The 15,612-nt window shown below is 47.5% G+C and overlaps 2 protein-coding genes and 3 non-coding genes across 5 annotated transcripts; 4 read left to right on the top strand and 1 right to left on the bottom strand.

Moving 5' to 3' along the window:
• The first annotated feature begins 1,805 nt into the window (after positions 1-1,805).
• On the top strand, positions 1,806-12,795 carry DDX39B (DExD-box helicase 39B). Its single transcript, XM_052647934.1, has 11 exons — positions 1,806-1,883; positions 3,094-3,434; positions 4,596-4,723; positions 5,006-5,098; positions 7,139-7,322; positions 8,422-8,540; positions 10,768-10,899; positions 11,598-11,707; positions 11,807-11,951; positions 12,095-12,242; positions 12,587-12,795. Exons 2-11 carry the CDS (start codon positions 3,224-3,226, stop codon positions 12,601-12,603), a joined length of 1,287 nt encoding a protein of 428 aa, XP_052503894.1. The 5' UTR covers positions 1,806-1,883; positions 3,094-3,223; the 3' UTR covers positions 12,604-12,795.
• On the top strand, positions 2,559-2,637 carry LOC128057073 (small nucleolar RNA SNORD83). Its single transcript, XR_008200258.1, has one exon. It is a non-coding gene; the product is annotated as a small nucleolar RNA SNORD83 (small nucleolar RNA).
• On the top strand, positions 4,790-4,859 carry LOC128057075 (small nucleolar RNA SNORD83). The gene has a single exon (XR_008200260.1). It is a non-coding gene; the product is annotated as a small nucleolar RNA SNORD83 (small nucleolar RNA).
• Positions 7,380-7,456, top strand: LOC128057074 (small nucleolar RNA SNORD83). The gene has a single exon (XR_008200259.1). It is a non-coding gene; the product is annotated as a small nucleolar RNA SNORD83 (small nucleolar RNA).
• Positions 12,796-13,075: 280 nt separating the features above from the next.
• On the bottom strand, positions 13,076-14,200 carry MCCD1 (mitochondrial coiled-coil domain 1). Its single transcript, XM_052649795.1, is given in 2 exon segments — positions 13,076-13,297; positions 14,039-14,200. Coding segments are annotated over 2 exon segments (384 nt in total).
• Between the last annotated feature and the right edge of the window lie 1,412 nt (positions 14,201-15,612).

Raw genomic sequence — 15,612 nt, 5'->3', positions numbered from 1 at the left:
CTCCTCCTTTGCAAACCTGAGGACTGTAGATGGTAACTAGAGAGAAAATCTGAGGGGTAGTAACATTGCTTTGGCATTACTTTGTAATGCCGTTACTTTTTAAAGTAAAGTAAAGGTAGTAACATTACTTTGGCCACCTGATGTGGAGAGCTGACTCATTTGAAAAGACCCTGATGCTGGGAAAGATTGAGGGCAGGAGGAGAAGGGGACGACAGAGGATGAGATGGTTGGATGGCATCACCGACACAATGGACATGGGTTTGGGTGGACTCCGGGAGTTGGTGATGGACAGGGAGGCCTGGCGTGCTGCAGTTTATGGGGTCGCAAAGAGTCGCACACGACTGAGCGACTGAACTGAACGTTGCTTTGTTTCTCTTCATAGCATTTATCCGTACTTGACATGTCTCCCCTGTTAAATGAACTCTGTGATGATAGGGCTGTTCATTGCTATGTACCCAGATCTTAGGCTAGCACTTGACGCAGGACTGGCAGTTGATAAATGCTGTTGAAAAAAAGATACTGTGTGTTGGAAAAACTGCCCTTCTGTAACATCATCCTTGAATCACTGTTATTTCTTTTGGCCACAGAAAACGAGCCTTGAACCAATGAGGTTATCTATAGGGTATTTATTAAGCACTCTTTAATCAGGGAGACGGGATACAGTAGAGAATAAAGAGGTGTCTCCATTCTGGCTCTGTCACCTTGCTAGCTGTATTACTTTGGACATGTTTATTTCTTTGAATCTGTTTGCTTGATATAGAATGGGAATAATGGTACACCTTGGTGTTAAATGGTTAAGTGATAATAGGTAAAAGGTCAAACGTTTGTTATCAGTTTTGTTAAGTCACATTTGACTTCTGTAGCATATAAAAGTGAGGCGGGAGATATCAAATGTTTCATTCAGGAAAAATATCCAGGATGAACCAAGGGAGGGGTTATTGGGTAAAGGGTTAAGCACATTCTGGTTGAAATAACATTTATAAAATGTTATGTAACGCTCAGGTTTCCCTGGTGGCTCAGTAGGGAAAGAACCAGCCTGCAATGCAGGAGACCTGAGTTCAACCCCAGGGTGAAGAAGATCCCCTGGAAGAGGGCATGACAACCCACTCCAGTAGTCTTTCCTGGAGAATCCCATCGACAGAGGAGGCTGGTGGGTCTGACACGACTTAGCGACTAACCCACCACCATGTAACCCTCATGCCCTAGTATTTATCGTTAACACTTGGGGGCAGAATCTAGACCCCCAGTCCTGCACGCAGTGGCTTCAGAACACCTTCCTGACTTACAGCCCAAGCCCACGGCCCTTAGGACATCAGCCAACCATTACTTTGGGTAAATGCCGTTCCAAGGCTGGGGAAAAGGTAGGGGGTAGGATCCGTGAGACCTACTCAACTACCTACACCTGGGGCTGGCCGTTCCCTAACTCCAGCGCCAGCGCCCTCAGGTCACCTTGATTACCGGGCCAAGGACCCCGTGGGAAATCGAAGTCCCGCCAGCTTGGGTCCTCCTGCACCCAGAGGAGGGGTGCCCAGAGAGAAGACCTGAGTGGCAAGAATCTAAATGAAGAGAGAGGCGCGGAAAAGAACTGGACAAGCGGAAAAAAGATAACAATGGGAAGGATTATAGTTTCCTTGATGCATTTTGTTACTGGTAGTAGCAAAAGAGTAAGAAGTGGCTTAATTTTTTTTTTTTTCACGCAGGCATTTTCTAAAGGCAACCCTAGAACGAACAGAACTACACAACCGTAGAAGGCCCGCCTTCCGGTTCTTTGCGCCTGCGCGCTCGCATCAGCGAAGGCGGGTGGAGGGAAAACCGGGAACCGGAAGTGAAGGCAGATTCCCTTCGTCGCTGTTGCCGCCGCCATACGTCTTTGCCTTGCTCAGGTAAGCTTTGGGCCTTCGGCACCATCCGCCTCCATCTGCGTTTCTCTGCGGCCATCCTGTCGCACGAGCTCCTGATAGCCCTTGTACAGGCCATGGTCTGGTTGCTGGAGTCTGATTGGGTCGTTAGTTCCATTGCTTGCATCTTTTTCGAGATGAAGAAACTTCGGGGGGGAGGTAGGGAAGCTAGGGGGGCCCAATCCAAGATGGTGGCCCCGGCGCCATTGTGTTTTTTTGCTTCTCGCTCCTTCGGTGGCTCCTTCGGTGGCCCCTTCGATTACTCGAGGCCCCAGTGACATTGAGAGGCGGCGCCAGGCGTCCTCTGGTCCTGGGTATTTGCGGAGGGCGGGGTCTTCTCACTTTCCCGCTTATTTCTGGGTCCTCGGTCCGCGGCGGGAATAGGAAGAGGAGCCGGCTTCTAGGCCTACCTGGACGTTTTTCGGCCCGATTTGCCCACCGTTATTTGGAGCATTTCCTAAATGTTTACGAGTGGTGTCATTGTGTGTTTTTCGGAAACGAGCCATACCTGAGGAGTGATGGAGGAGTGGGTTTTTTCTCCTGGCCGAGCCATTCTTTAGCCCCCACCCTCCTCCGCCACCACCGCCGAAGGATTTTTTACGCGCGAATGTGAGGTGTCTGAGGAGTGGGAGACTGGAGTGTTGGGAGAAGTGGATGGCAGCCACATGATGTTTCCATTTTGAAAAGTGAGCGCTTTGCGCAATGACGACCGTAAATCTATCACCCTTGACTGATGGCTGCTTGTCCACACCTTGAGATTGTAGGGAAAGCACAAGGTCTTTCGTTGAGGATTTTTCATTTTGTCACTTAATATTCTCCAGTCTTGTAAATTGTTAGTAGCAGTCTGTTTTTTATGTGTCTTTAATTTTTATCCTTACTGTTGTCCTGGAGCAGGAATTGAGAAGCTGGCCTGGCCTTTCTAGCTTTCCGGTTTCTGCTTCTCCGATCCTATCTTTTTGGGAACCTATGTCCTAATCATCAGTCCTGGGAAACGCACTTTTCCCATTCCGTGTGTTATGTTTACCTTTTGTTTCTTTGTCTTGTGTTTTTTTGTTACTTTTTTTTCCCCTTTGTTACTTTTGTTTCCAGGTACATGTGTCAGTTTAGGGAAAGGAAGAGTGTGGGGATGGACGGGATAGATGGTGAAGGCTCTACTCATGACTGATGTCTTCTCCCTGTTTTTCCCCCCTCCCAGCTCTTCTGTCAGAAACTAGTGTGTTTCTTTTCCTCTTCTGTTCCTCAAGCCCCCACTCTCCTCCTCTTGTCTTCCTTTATTCTGCGCTAACCCATCCGGAGACCCTTCCCCTTCTCCTGCCGGCTCAGTTATGGCGGAGAACGATGTGGACAATGAGCTCTTGGATTATGAAGATGATGAGGTGGAGACGGCAGCTGGGGGAGATGGGGCTGAGGCCCCTGCCAAGAAGGATGTCAAGGGCTCCTATGTCTCCATCCACAGCTCTGGCTTTCGTGACTTCCTGCTCAAGCCAGAGTTGCTCCGGGCCATTGTTGACTGTGGCTTTGAGCATCCATCAGAAGGTAAATTTCCTGTTGGGCATGGAGTACTCATTGGTGCTTTAAGGATACAAGAAAACAGATAATAGCCTTGGTCCCTTACAGTTTTATATATAGGATAGATCAGGAAATAAGTACCAGAACCTATTTCAGCAGTAGAAGATGTTTATATAGGTTCGTCTTTGTTCATGATAGTATGTAATTCTAGTGACTTCAAAGCAACTTGGAGTGGCTCTTCTCCTTGTCTCCTTGTTTTAAATTTTGTCTTTTAATTTAAAATTTCCAAAGAGGAGCTGGTTGGACCCTTGGATCAAGTCACCTCTGGTCTCTGCAAACCTTTATGGCTGGTCTAAAGATAGCTGTCTTTTGGGTCAAGTACTAAGTTCTTCCCTGGTGGCTCAGACGGTAAAGCGTCTGCCTGCAATTTGGGAGACTGGGTTCAATCCCTGAGTCGGGAAAATCCCCTGGAGAAGGAAGTAGCGACCCACTCCAGTACTCTTGCCTGGAAGATCCCATGAACGGAGGAGCCTGGCAGTCTATAGTCCACGGGGTCACAGTCGGAGATGACTGAGCAACTTCACTTTCACTGGGTTCTTCATTTTGCTCAAGGTTGCAGAGTTATGTCACCCAAAGCATGACAATCTAAGTAGGAGAAGTAGCCTGTGACAGGCACTCAAAAGTCATGGATTGTTACAGATTAAGGAGCATTGGGATAGAGGAGCACCTAAGATGACCGATTGGTAGATGCCCAGAGGGTTGATGGCAGGACTTTGGGCCCTGGAGTTAGAAGAGGCTAATACTAGAAGAAACTGGGAAGGTCTTGATTTGGGAATCACTTTGAGGGACTTCCCTGGTGGCTCAGATGGTAAAGCGTCTGCCTACAGTGCGGGATCCCTGGGTCAGGAAGATCGTCTGGAGAAGGAAATGGCAACCCACTCCAGTATTCTTTCCTGGAAAAGCCCATGGACAGGAGTGTGGTAGGCTACAGTCCATGGGGTCGCAAAGAGCTGGACACGACTGAGCGACTTCACTTTCACTTTGATTGAGGGAGCAGAGAGAGGGTATAGAAATTGACAAGAATTACTTAAGAATTGAGTGGTGAGAAATGGGTTTGGCCTGGTGCAAAAATGTGGTGGAGTTCTCTGGAGATTGGAGTCTAATTTACCTTTTCTTCCCTATTTCTAGTCCAGCATGAGTGCATCCCTCAAGCCATCCTGGGAATGGACGTCCTATGCCAGGCCAAGTCAGGCATGGGAAAGACAGCAGTGTTTGTGCTGGCTACCCTACAACAATTGGAGCCAGTTACTGGACAGGTACACTTGGGGAGAGTGCTGGGCAAGGCCTCTTGGCTAGCAGTGTTCAGGAGGGGTGTTGTCTCAGCTACATGATGCTTTCAGAGCTGTGAGTTCTTGCTGCTAAGATGACCTTTATCACTCTTGACTGAGAGCTCTGGGGAATATTCTGTAGTAATCATGGGGTTAATGATTTAGACCCGGAATTGTAGCCGCTTGTGATCTGCTGGGTATGCTTTTGTGGCGTCCCTGGTGAAGGGATATACTGTCTGTGTCTCCATCTACTGCCTGCCCCCGCCCCAGGTGTCTGTACTGGTGATGTGTCACACTCGGGAGTTGGCTTTTCAGATCAGCAAGGAGTATGAGCGCTTCTCCAAATACATGCCCAGCGTCAAGGTAAGCCAGGGTAAGAGGCTTGGGGGAATGAGGGTGTGGGGAGTTGGAGGCCTTGGGAACTTGCTAGATTAGTAGTCTTCACGTCCCACAGGTATTAAATACCTGTACACAAATAAACTTGTAGGGCATAGTAAGTTCCTGCAACTTAGGTGTGTAAGAGATTTATGTTCTGATATGAATTATTCTTGTTAGAGGTGCCTCCTATATTGTATTGATGTGTGTATACATTGTATCAGCATGTATATACACTGTGTCAATATGGGTGTGCATTGTGTAGCTGTGATAATTCAAGGTGTGGTTCCCAGACCTGTGGTTTCAGTGTCACTTGGGAGTGGTTGGAAATGTAGATAGATAACATGGGTTCCACCCAGACCTATCCAGTACGAACATGCATTCTAACAAGATTCTCAGGTAATTGGAGATTGAGAAGCATATGTATATGCTTGATGTATATAATTTTTTATTCTCCTTGGGTGAAAAAATATAGTTTTGTTCAAATTAAAAATTTCCCCCTTAATTATTATATTTAGAAGTAGGAATATTTGAGTAGTAGCCGTAAACTAAAAGTAATTTGTTTAAAATAGTAGTAGTAGTACTTGCGCTTGGTAAAATGTGTAGTTAATCCAAAAGATCTTATGATGAATTTGTGTTCTCCTGTCTAATCATACTTCACACAGAGTATCACTTGTTAACTTTTTTTTTTTACTTCTAATGTTCTGTGAAACCAAGTATTAGGCACTGTTTTCTCAAATTTGTCTACTTAAAAGCCATTTTGACTTTTCATGTAAGACTGTTTAGCTTGTTTACATGGTTCTTTTTCCCAGAACTTGGGTAAACTATTTAATTTTCTAAATATAGTCAAAGCTCTGTGTGTGTGTGTGTAAAGTATATCTGTGTTCATACATTGTCAGTTTCGTTAGCATTTACTTTCTGTCCTTTTAGCAAGTGGACTTTCCATGGACTATGAAAACATTTGTTGTTGAGCTCAATAGAGAGCTAGGATGTAGTTTCACCTCAGTAGGTTTAATTCATCACCTGTGGACTCAAAAGAGGATGTTCTTGGTGTCAAGATCAGATATAAATTTGATGAGTCTATTTGTCCTTTTGTTCAATATTATGCTTCAGTGATTTGATAAAGAGATCGGGCTAGTTCTGCAAAATGTCCTACCTCTGGATTTGTCTGGTTACTCTCCTGTGGTGGTGTTTTAACTTGTTATTCACTCCCAGTGTTTCCTGTAAACTGAAATTTTTTTTTTTTTGGTGCTGTGGCACCTAGTGTGTGGGATCTGAGTTCCCCCACTAGGGATCAAACCCATGCCCCTTGCATTGAAAGTGCAATAACCACTAGACTGCCAGGGAAGTCCCTAAACTGAAAGTTATGTTTGAAAGCTTAACTGATTCAAGTTAAAGATTTTGGGCAAGAATTCTTCATGGATGATGCTGTGTATCTCCTGTTTTGTTGCAAACCACTTGTCCCACAGTTAATGGTTTTAGATTTACCCTAGACTTAAGGTTGTGATAGTCTGATCCCTTGATTGGTCTCCCCCTTTGAAGCTAAAAAAGCAGTTTCTGATGCTGTATTAAAAAGCTCAACAGCCATTTCCTGAATGGTTTTAAGGTGGAGTAATATGTGTACCCTAAACAGGGTCTATTCAAAGGAATTTAAAAATCTAGGGTCAGTTAGGAACACTTGATACCCGTGAGCTTTTTTTTTGGTACTTGACACTTAATTTCTTGCCATCCTCATTTTTACAGTGAAGCCTGGCTTTGGAGCTGGAGAAGGAAAATTGTTAGATTAAGTCAGAAGAACTAAATGCTAGTCCTCAGAGCCATGATCAGCCATGTAGCTTAGGACAGGTCACTTTTGTTCCTTAGCTTCAATGTTTGGGGGATACGATACTTTTAGATTAGGTGATCTCATGTTCCCTTTAGCTCTGAAATGTTCTGAGAATTGGTTTAGAGCAAATTGAAAGGATGGGAACCTTGGGAAGGTTGACCCTTTCCTTCCTTGTGAAATATTGTTCTCCTCTGGGTTGGCAGGTTGCAGTGTTTTTTGGTGGTCTGTCTATCAAGAAGGATGAAGAGGTGCTGAAGAAGAACTGCCCGCATATCGTCGTGGGGACCCCTGGCCGCATCCTAGCCCTGGCTCGAAATAAGAGCCTCAACCTCAAACACATTAAACACTTTATCTTGGATGAATGCGATAAGATGCTTGAACAGCTCGGTGAGTTGTCCCAGTCGGGCTGGGCTGGTCTAGTGATCTGGGAAGTTGCCTTTTGGAGCCAAATGATGCTTATTTGATACTGGAGCACTTTAGTGCCAGGACGACTCTTAATCTATCACCCATGACTGATGGCTCTGGCTTCCCTGGTCAGTCTCTGTTAGGCTTGTTAAGCTTCCTTGGTGATCAAGGAGAAGGGGATCATGTTCTTCCTTTTTGTGGTAGATGTTTATCTTTGAGAGGAGGGACTTAGCTAATCTTGGATGTTAGTCACACCACCGTTGTGTCCTCTAAATCTCTATAGTGGGTGTCAAAGGGAAGAAAATGGAGCTGGAAAAGGAGACAGTCTACTTGTTTGGCATCCTCAACTCAGGATGTATCATCAGATTACAGCTGAATAAATGTTTTGACTTAAGTTCTGGAATGAATGTGGAGAGTGTGTGTGGGAGTCTGTGTAGTGTGGTGTTTCCAGTGTGCTAAGTGCTGTGAAGAAAGGAAGATGTTATATGAGAACTCAAATTTGGTGAATAAGACTAGGGATGGGCATATACCCAGGGATAAGTCATTCCAAATGATCTTTGGCTATTCTAGATGGCGAGCTATAAAGTGGGCTCCAAGTAGAGATGTCATATTTGCCTGACTGGATAGGACAGTGTGATCCAGAGGAAGCGTGGAATGGACTCTGACAGCTGGAATGTAATAGGTGCGCGATATTGGTAGACAGTTGGAGCTTGGGGAGAGAGGAGTAGGGAGAAGGGCTTTGTAAGGACTTAATCTTTGTGAGCCTCTGCAGTGGGCTTTATCCCCATTTTCCAGTTGTGGGCTTTGGGGTTTCATCTAATTTCTTTCGTGGTTAAAATACACGGCTGGAACCTGGTCCATAGGCACTGTTCTTCCCACTGTCTTGCAACCCTGGACGTGATTACATGGCGGTTGGAGATAATAGAGTAGAGAGAGACCCGAGGCAAATCTTAACCCTGACCCGCAACTCTCGGCTCACCCATTTCCAGCAGTCCTTACCTCGTTGGTAAGCCTGTCTCTGATCTTCATTTATGATGATATGTCTCTTTTCTACCATAATATTTTTTTCTTCTTCCTGTAGACATGCGTCGGGATGTCCAGGAAATTTTTCGCATGACCCCCCATGAGAAGCAGGTCATGATGTTCAGTGCTACCTTGAGCAAAGAGATTCGTCCAGTCTGCCGCAAGTTCATGCAAGACGTAAATACCCTTCTACCTTCTCTCCCTCCACTCCCCGCCCGCTGCCTTCTCCCCCTCCGCGCCCTCTTCCTCCAGACTCCCTTGTCCTTCAAGCGCCAAGAAGGGGGCACGTGCCCATTTGAAAGTGATGACTCCTTGAAGAACACAGAGGCAGAGACAGTTAGTGTTAGGGTCTGCGCGGCGCCAGGGAAACTCCGGAAGACTTGGTCGGGTTAACGTGAGAGCGGGTAGTGTTCGACTTTTTTTTTTCATCAAAGCATTTTTGAACCTCTTCTCCCTTTTTGGGGGAGGGCAGGATTTTCTGCCCTACCACCCACCCATCGGCTTCTACATACCCCCTACAGCCACGCACCCTCCAGGTGGCGTCAAGCATACAGCCGGAGCCTTCTGCTCCCCAAAGTCATAACCTCCCGGTGGCAGGAGAGCAAGAGAGGGACAGACAGATGGCAGGGCATGTCCAAAAGAAGAGCAAACAGCACACACGAATCTGCTCCCTCCCCACCTCCAGGGGTGGGGGCCTTTGGCACCTCAATCCCCGAGTCCATGCTCCTTCCTACCCGTACCTCCTCGCACCCGTCGGAACCTCGGTTGATGTGAACCAGCAGCAGAGAAGCACCGTGGCGCGGCGGGGGAATGCGGACGCACCCGGCGGTGGATGGCGGCAGCGGAGGCCGCGGGGAACCTGACCAGGAAGCTGAGGACCAAACCAGCCTCTTTTTCTGTTCCCGGTTTTTTTCCTGAACCCAAGGCGTGCCGTGCTCCGTGTTTCTTTCCATTTGTGTTGGTGGGGAGGGGTGTTCTGAGTAGGGTGGTAGATTTTTGTTTTTTCTTCTTTTTAACTTTTTTAATATTCAGAGGGATATGGAAAAAGTAAAGTGAGGCGCTCCACTTGGGTGTAACCAGGTGGTGGTAGGGTCTGGGCTAGGCGGGCCCTTGTGTAAGCAGTGGAGTGTGTTCTTTCCCTCCCTCCCTGCTGTGCTCCTTCCCATGGACCATAACTCTTACCTTCAGCTGTATTTGGGGTTCAAGTTAGATTGGAAGGAAGCCATGGAACTTCTCTTTGGAAATCCTTCCTTTGCTAGTCTGCATTCTGAAGTTCAGCTTCTGGTTTTTGCCTGTGACACACTTACCCTTTCCCCAAATCTTGTACCCTGGGGTTTTACGTTAACCATGGCTTCCTGGTGGCTCAGATGGTAAAGAATCCACCTGCAATGCGGGAGACCTGGGTTGGGAAGATCCCCTGAAGAAGGGAAAAGTTATCCACTCCAGTATTCTTGCCTGGAGAATCCTCATGGACAGAGGAGCTTAGTGGACTTCAGTCCATGGTGTCACAAAGAGTCGGACATGACTGAGTGACTAAGCACAGCACACAAGGGAAATTGGGCTTTAGAGTTGACTCTTGTGTACATTACCGCTTTTTTTTTTTTTTGTAAATGCTATCTGCCTTCCCTTCAAGGGTTGTGTGTGTGTGTTTTGTTTTTAAAGATGACTGAGTAACTCTGCTGCTCTGAATTTGCTTCTTACCACCACTCATTGTACCTTCCTCATAACACTGTAGATGGTTTGATTTTTCGTTTAGAGACCAATCTCATCTAAAACTGTTTCCTTGTGGTCCGAGAGCAAGTTGCTACTCAGTCTTTGCCTCTCTTTTCAGGCATTTTGACCTTAAGTCCATTGAAGTATTCTGATCTTCCACCTTCCTAATGGGGATATGGGAAGACATCTACCTTCCTTGTGGAGATATGATTCTCCTAGTTGAGAGAATATGCAAATGGAGCTCTGCCCCGTATTAAACCAGCTCTAATGGAGTTATTCTGACCTCGAGTCACTGTTGCCATGATTTCCCAGGTGTTTGCTTCATGTTCTCGTTTTGAGAACCACTTCCCTTTGTTTTCTTTCCTCCACCACCTCCGTTTGAGGTAATGGCATGTTGCCATTGGATGGTTGGACTCTGCCCTTTCCTCCCTGCAGAGTTCCTTTCCTATAACAATCTTCAGTTGGGAAGTCTTAAAACTCAACTGATAGGAAGGAAATCAGATCTAATATCCAAAAGACCACATTAAAATGTGGGTATTTTTGGGGGTGGGGCTGGGTTTTCAATCTTCTCTCTTCTCCCCATCCCCCCATGGGGTGTATTGGAGATCAACTTCCTCCACCCCCCCAGGTTTAACCCCCCCACTCTGCCCTCCTCCCGTTCCCCACCCCTTCCCTCCCCCCTCCCCCCCAGCCAATGGAGATCTTCGTGGATGATGAGACGAAGCTGACGCTGCATGGATTGCAGCAGTACTACGTGAAACTGAAGGACAACGAGAAGAACCGGAAGCTCTTTGACCTTCTGGATGTCCTTGAATTCAACCAGGTTAGTTGTCCGGGGTCCAGTAGGGAGAATGAGTACATCTCCAGCTGTTGGCAGAAACCTTTTTATTGAGGAAGCCACGTATGCCATGTGAAAGAGAATAGTGGAAAAAGTCTTTTAAATGAGAGACTTTTAGGGGCTGAGCGTGAGCACAATGGGAACTGCCTTTCTGTTCCATGCCTGACACAGAAAGGAAACCTCAAATTACAAAATCTTGAGTCTTAAAGTTAATGAGAGTCCCGCAATAATTAGACATGTTAGGTTCTTAAATTTGTGTTTCGCACTGCTCACCAGGGAGAAGTGTTTCATTACTTGTGTGATTTGTTTGCACTAAAAATCATTTTCTATAAGCTCTTACTATGTTTGATGTTTTGGTGAGTGGGAATAATGGTCATGTCTTTCCAGACTTAGGTCAGATTTTTACCGTTCTCATGTGGTGGCTTCATTCTTGTCTCCTAATGTATCTGATAGTTTTGATTACTGTTTTCCATATCCTCTGCAGCATGTTTGTCTGCTCAGGAAAAGTCAGAGCCAAGCGGGAAAGACTTAGTATTTAGAGCAGAAGAGGAAGTATGTGATGGGGACTAAGGAGTTCTTTTAGAAGAGTGTAATTACTGAGAACTCCTGCTTGTAATTTTTCTCACACACACCCACATGGGCGCACATCCCTCCAATCTCATACACACCACGCACGCACACAGGTGGTGATATTTGTGAAGTCTGTGCAGCGTTGCATTGCCCTGGCCCAGCTCCTGGTGGAGCAGAACTTCCCAGCCATTGCTATCCACCGTGGGATGCCCCAGGAGGAGAGGTGAGTCAGAGATGGGCAAGATGTTTTGTGTCCTTGTGAGCGAAAGGGACCATTGAGAGAAGAGAATCTCAACACTTTCTGCTTTCCTTTCTCATAAAGGCTTTCTCGGTATCAGCAATTTAAAGATTTTCAACGACGGATTCTTGTGGCTACCAACCTGTTTGGCCGAGGCATGGACATCGAGCGGGTGAACATTGCTTTTAACTACGACATGCCTGAGGATTCAGACACCTACCTGCATCGGGTAAGCCCCACACCTGGAGGATAGCCCAGTGTCCTCTCCCCATCCTTCAGTTTCTTTATCTTTTCATATCTTGCATTTCATCCCTCCTGTTGTGTGTCTTCCTGCTGTGGGGCCTGCTGGTCCTATCACATATCTCCTTCCAGGTGGCCAGAGCAGGCCGGTTTGGCACCAAGGGCTTGGCCATCACATTTGTGTCAGATGAGAATGATGCCAAGATCCTCAATGATGTGCAGGATCGCTTTGAAGTCAATATAAGTGAGCTGCCTGATGAGATAGACATCTCCTCCTACAGTGAGTAATGATCTCATGAAGCTGCTTCCCCCAGTCCTTTAGATTCTCTTCATTGCTTAGTGGGTTTTTTTCTTAAAGCCCCTGGTGCATGGTGGCCACTTGACAGGTTCGTCATCCATATTTCTGCTGCCCCCACCTTCATGCTCTGTTGGGATGTTTAGTTGACCTGTGTATGGAGGTCTTTTCTCATCAAATTATTTCTCTTTGTCTATCCCCAGACCTATCTGACCCACATACCACACAGACATCTGGATGTGTTGGGAGAGGGCTGTTTGTGCCGACTTTGATTTTTTTTTTTAAATTTTTCCCCAAGCTCTAGTCTAACTGCTGTATTTTCTTTTCAGTTGAACAGACGCGGTAGAGGACTCAGCCCCCATTCTGGAATGCGACAGTCCTCTTCAGGAGAGCGCACCAGGCGTGGGGGTGAAGGAGACACTACTGGCCCCGGCGCCCACCCCATGACTCCCTCTGCCATCACCACCACTCCTAAAACCCATTTCCCCGATTTGTCGGAATTTTTTTTTTTTTAACAAAACTAAAAAACTTATGCGTCTGTGGTGTCTATAAGCATTCCATCCCTTTATTGGATTTGGGGTGAGGTGGTTCTGGGGCATAATCCAGAGTAAATTCCTGTGGGGGTGCTGTGCCCTGCTGTGGGCTGAGGTCAGCGGGAGGTGTTGAATTGGGATGTGAGTGAAAAGACTGCAGAGGCCATGACTTCTCATGACTATCCAATTTCTGGCCCTTTTGTGGCAGTTTCGTCTGTTTTCTTAGGGCCTGGGAGAGGCTGGGATGTTGCTGATCCAAGGGCTGGGGAGGGTGGCATGCAGTTTTCAGGGTTGGAGGGTGAAGGGGCCACTGATGGAACGCTTAGGCGACTTCTCCCAGGCTCTGTGTCTCCGCATCTGTTCCTTCAGCTTCTGTGTCTTGAGCACCAGGGCCTGGGCTTCCCAGGCCCCCTCTTGCCCTTCCACCAGGGCCTGGTACAGCTCCAGCTGCTGCTCCAGCAGCTCCTCTGCCTGGGCCAGCTCAGCTGTGGGGCGGGGCTGGCACTCCTGGGAGGGCAGGGCATTAGGGAGAGGTCATCAGCCAGAGCTGTAGGCTGAGGCTCACTGGAAGTCAGGAATTCTACCTCTGCCCCATTAATTTGAGGTCATCTTACTGCAGAGCCAAAGCAGTTTCCTGTCTTGGGTATAGTCCTGGAGTGGGGTGTGGGGTGGTGGTAGTTAGAGATCACAGCCCAGGTGCTGTAACTGGGCTTGAAGGTGCGTTTGGGAAGGGGAGAACCGGCTGTCCCAACCCTCCTGAGAAATAATTAACTGATAGGTGAGGGGAAGTTATTCTGTTCAAGGACTTTGTGAACTGCAAGGAGGGTAGGGTGCAGATAGAGGGTGTCTTGTGGTCTCGAGTGGAGTGGGGGCAGGGAGGGTGTTTTAGGGAACTGAGGGTTGGGACTAGGCCACAAACATGGGGTGGGGGTGGGGGGCATGTGCTGTGCTGTGCTGTGGTTAGTCGCTCAGTCATCTAGGACTCTGACCCCATGAACTGCAACCCTCCAGGCTCCTCTGTCCATGGGGATTATCCAGGCAAAAATAGTGGAGTGGGTTGCCATGCCCTCCTCCAGGAGATCTTCCCAACCCAGCCATTGAACCCAGGTCTCTGGCACTGCAGGTGGATTCTTTATCATCTGAGCCACCGCGTGTGCTCTCTGCTGACCTTTGGTGACACAGAGGGGATTCTCTGCCCCCCAGTATAAATTTGCCCTCATCACCTCCACCTTCCTTGGTGCCACTTACCCTGGAAGGTGACATCTTCCCACTGCGTGTGGAGCTCGTCTCTGCTGTGCTTCTCCTGGGATTCTGGGAGCAGCACCTCTAGGAGCCCTGGGGTGTGGGGGCCCAGGATGGCAGGAGGAGGCGGCGGCAGCATCGGGAGAGCCAGGCCAGAGGGAGGACCATGGCGGGTGAGGCAGGGAGCTGTCTGAGCCACTCCACAGCCACCAGGAACTGGCTCCCTCCGGGCTGTGGCCTCGCTTCAATGCCTGGCCCTGCCCCTGCCCTGCTCTGTTGCACCCACCCGCCTCCCAACCTGGCCCCAGAGTCCAGGAACTCAGGTTCCCTAGTGTGAAGTTGTTCTGCCAGGCAAAATTTGCTTTAGAACTCTGGTCCCCAGCCTACCATGTCTTGTGTCAGTAATTCTTAGCACTGTGTGTTTCTTACTCATTCCTCTCAGTTCTGCAAGGGAGAATGAATTACATGACTGGTTGGCAGATGAGGAAATGCTCAGAACTTCATTCAGTACTCACTCATTCAGCAAGTATGGGCTGGAACCTGCTCTGGGCCGGATGTGCTCAAGGCTCCACAGCCTGCTGGAAAAGCCTAGGTCTGCCAGACTTGAAAGCTCACACCCTTGACCTGGCTCAAGTATTGATTTTCCCTTTCCTCTTCTTGCCGGTGACCTTTCTCTTGTCCCTGTTGTACATTGTACATTGTTGGGGTTTGCCTCCTCTGTTAAGTCGGCACCATATACAGTTACTGGTTTCAAGCTTGGTTGAACTGGTGAGCCCTCCCATCAAATCCGCACTAGAACAAAAGCCTTGTCCCCTCACTGAGGCTTGTGTATACATACTGGACTTCTGCAGTGTGTTCTGAAATGTCCTGTTGTGGCTAGAGGGCACAGTCATACCCCTGGCTCAGAGTGGATGGTTCCACCTTTGATCTTCTAGGAAAAAGTAGGTCCTCAGAAAAACATGCCCCAGAAAGCAAGGTTGCTGGACAGTGGACAGCTGCAGTTTGCTATCTGGGACATCACTGAATTTGGAGGGAAGATGGCCTCTGCCATAGTGTGGGGGTCAGAGGAGCAGAGAGGGAGACCTTCCTGGAGGTCAGTGATTCTTGAACTTGGGCTGAAGCAACTTTAGATGAAGTCAGAGATCTCTGGGTTCCCCATTAGTTGGCAGGTTCCCATTTTTTAGTGGAAAAAGAATGGAGAGTCCCTGTTCAATTTTGGAGGAGACAAGCCTTCCCTCTTGTCTCTCAGTGATAGGGTTATATGTGGGGGCTCATTTTTGAGCTGCAGTATGTGCACAGCTTTAAGTCTTACTTGTTGAGACATAAGAGGCCCAAATAAGGGAAACTAGTACAAGGTTAAACAAGCCACAAGTAACACTGAAATGAAACTAAGCACATTTATAAATGAAAAGCAAGATTAGCAGCTATTAATTGAGAAACTTCTGTAAAACAGTTTAGATGAGGCACTAGTAACAAAGTATCCTACCTGAAGATTAGACATTTCTATCATCTGAATTTCTGTTGCAGGTTATGAACTCCAAAATGGACCAACATCAAGTGATTTGCAGTAGGCAGTCCTA

The sequence above is a fragment of the Budorcas taxicolor genome, chromosome 11 (assembly GCF_023091745.1).
Source record: "Budorcas taxicolor isolate Tak-1 chromosome 11, Takin1.1, whole genome shotgun sequence".
NCBI lineage: Eukaryota > Metazoa > Chordata > Mammalia > Artiodactyla > Bovidae > Budorcas > Budorcas taxicolor.
The sequence above is the reverse complement of the archived record's forward strand: the minus strand, read 5'-3'. Positions and strand labels throughout refer to the sequence as shown.

Bases quoted from the DNA above. Each gene is read 5' to 3' on its own strand.
- DDX39B (XM_052647934.1), top strand. From the start codon at position 3,224: ATGGCGGAGAACGATGTGGACAATGAGCTCTTGGATTATGAAGATGAT. The intron at 7,323-8,421 runs GTGAGTTGTCCC...TTCTTCCTGTAG, and splicing joins TAAGATGCTTGAACAGCTCG to ACATGCGTCGGGATGTCCAG. The intron at 10,900-11,597 runs GTTAGTTGTCCG...GCACGCACACAG, and splicing joins ATGTCCTTGAATTCAACCAG to GTGGTGATATTTGTGAAGTC.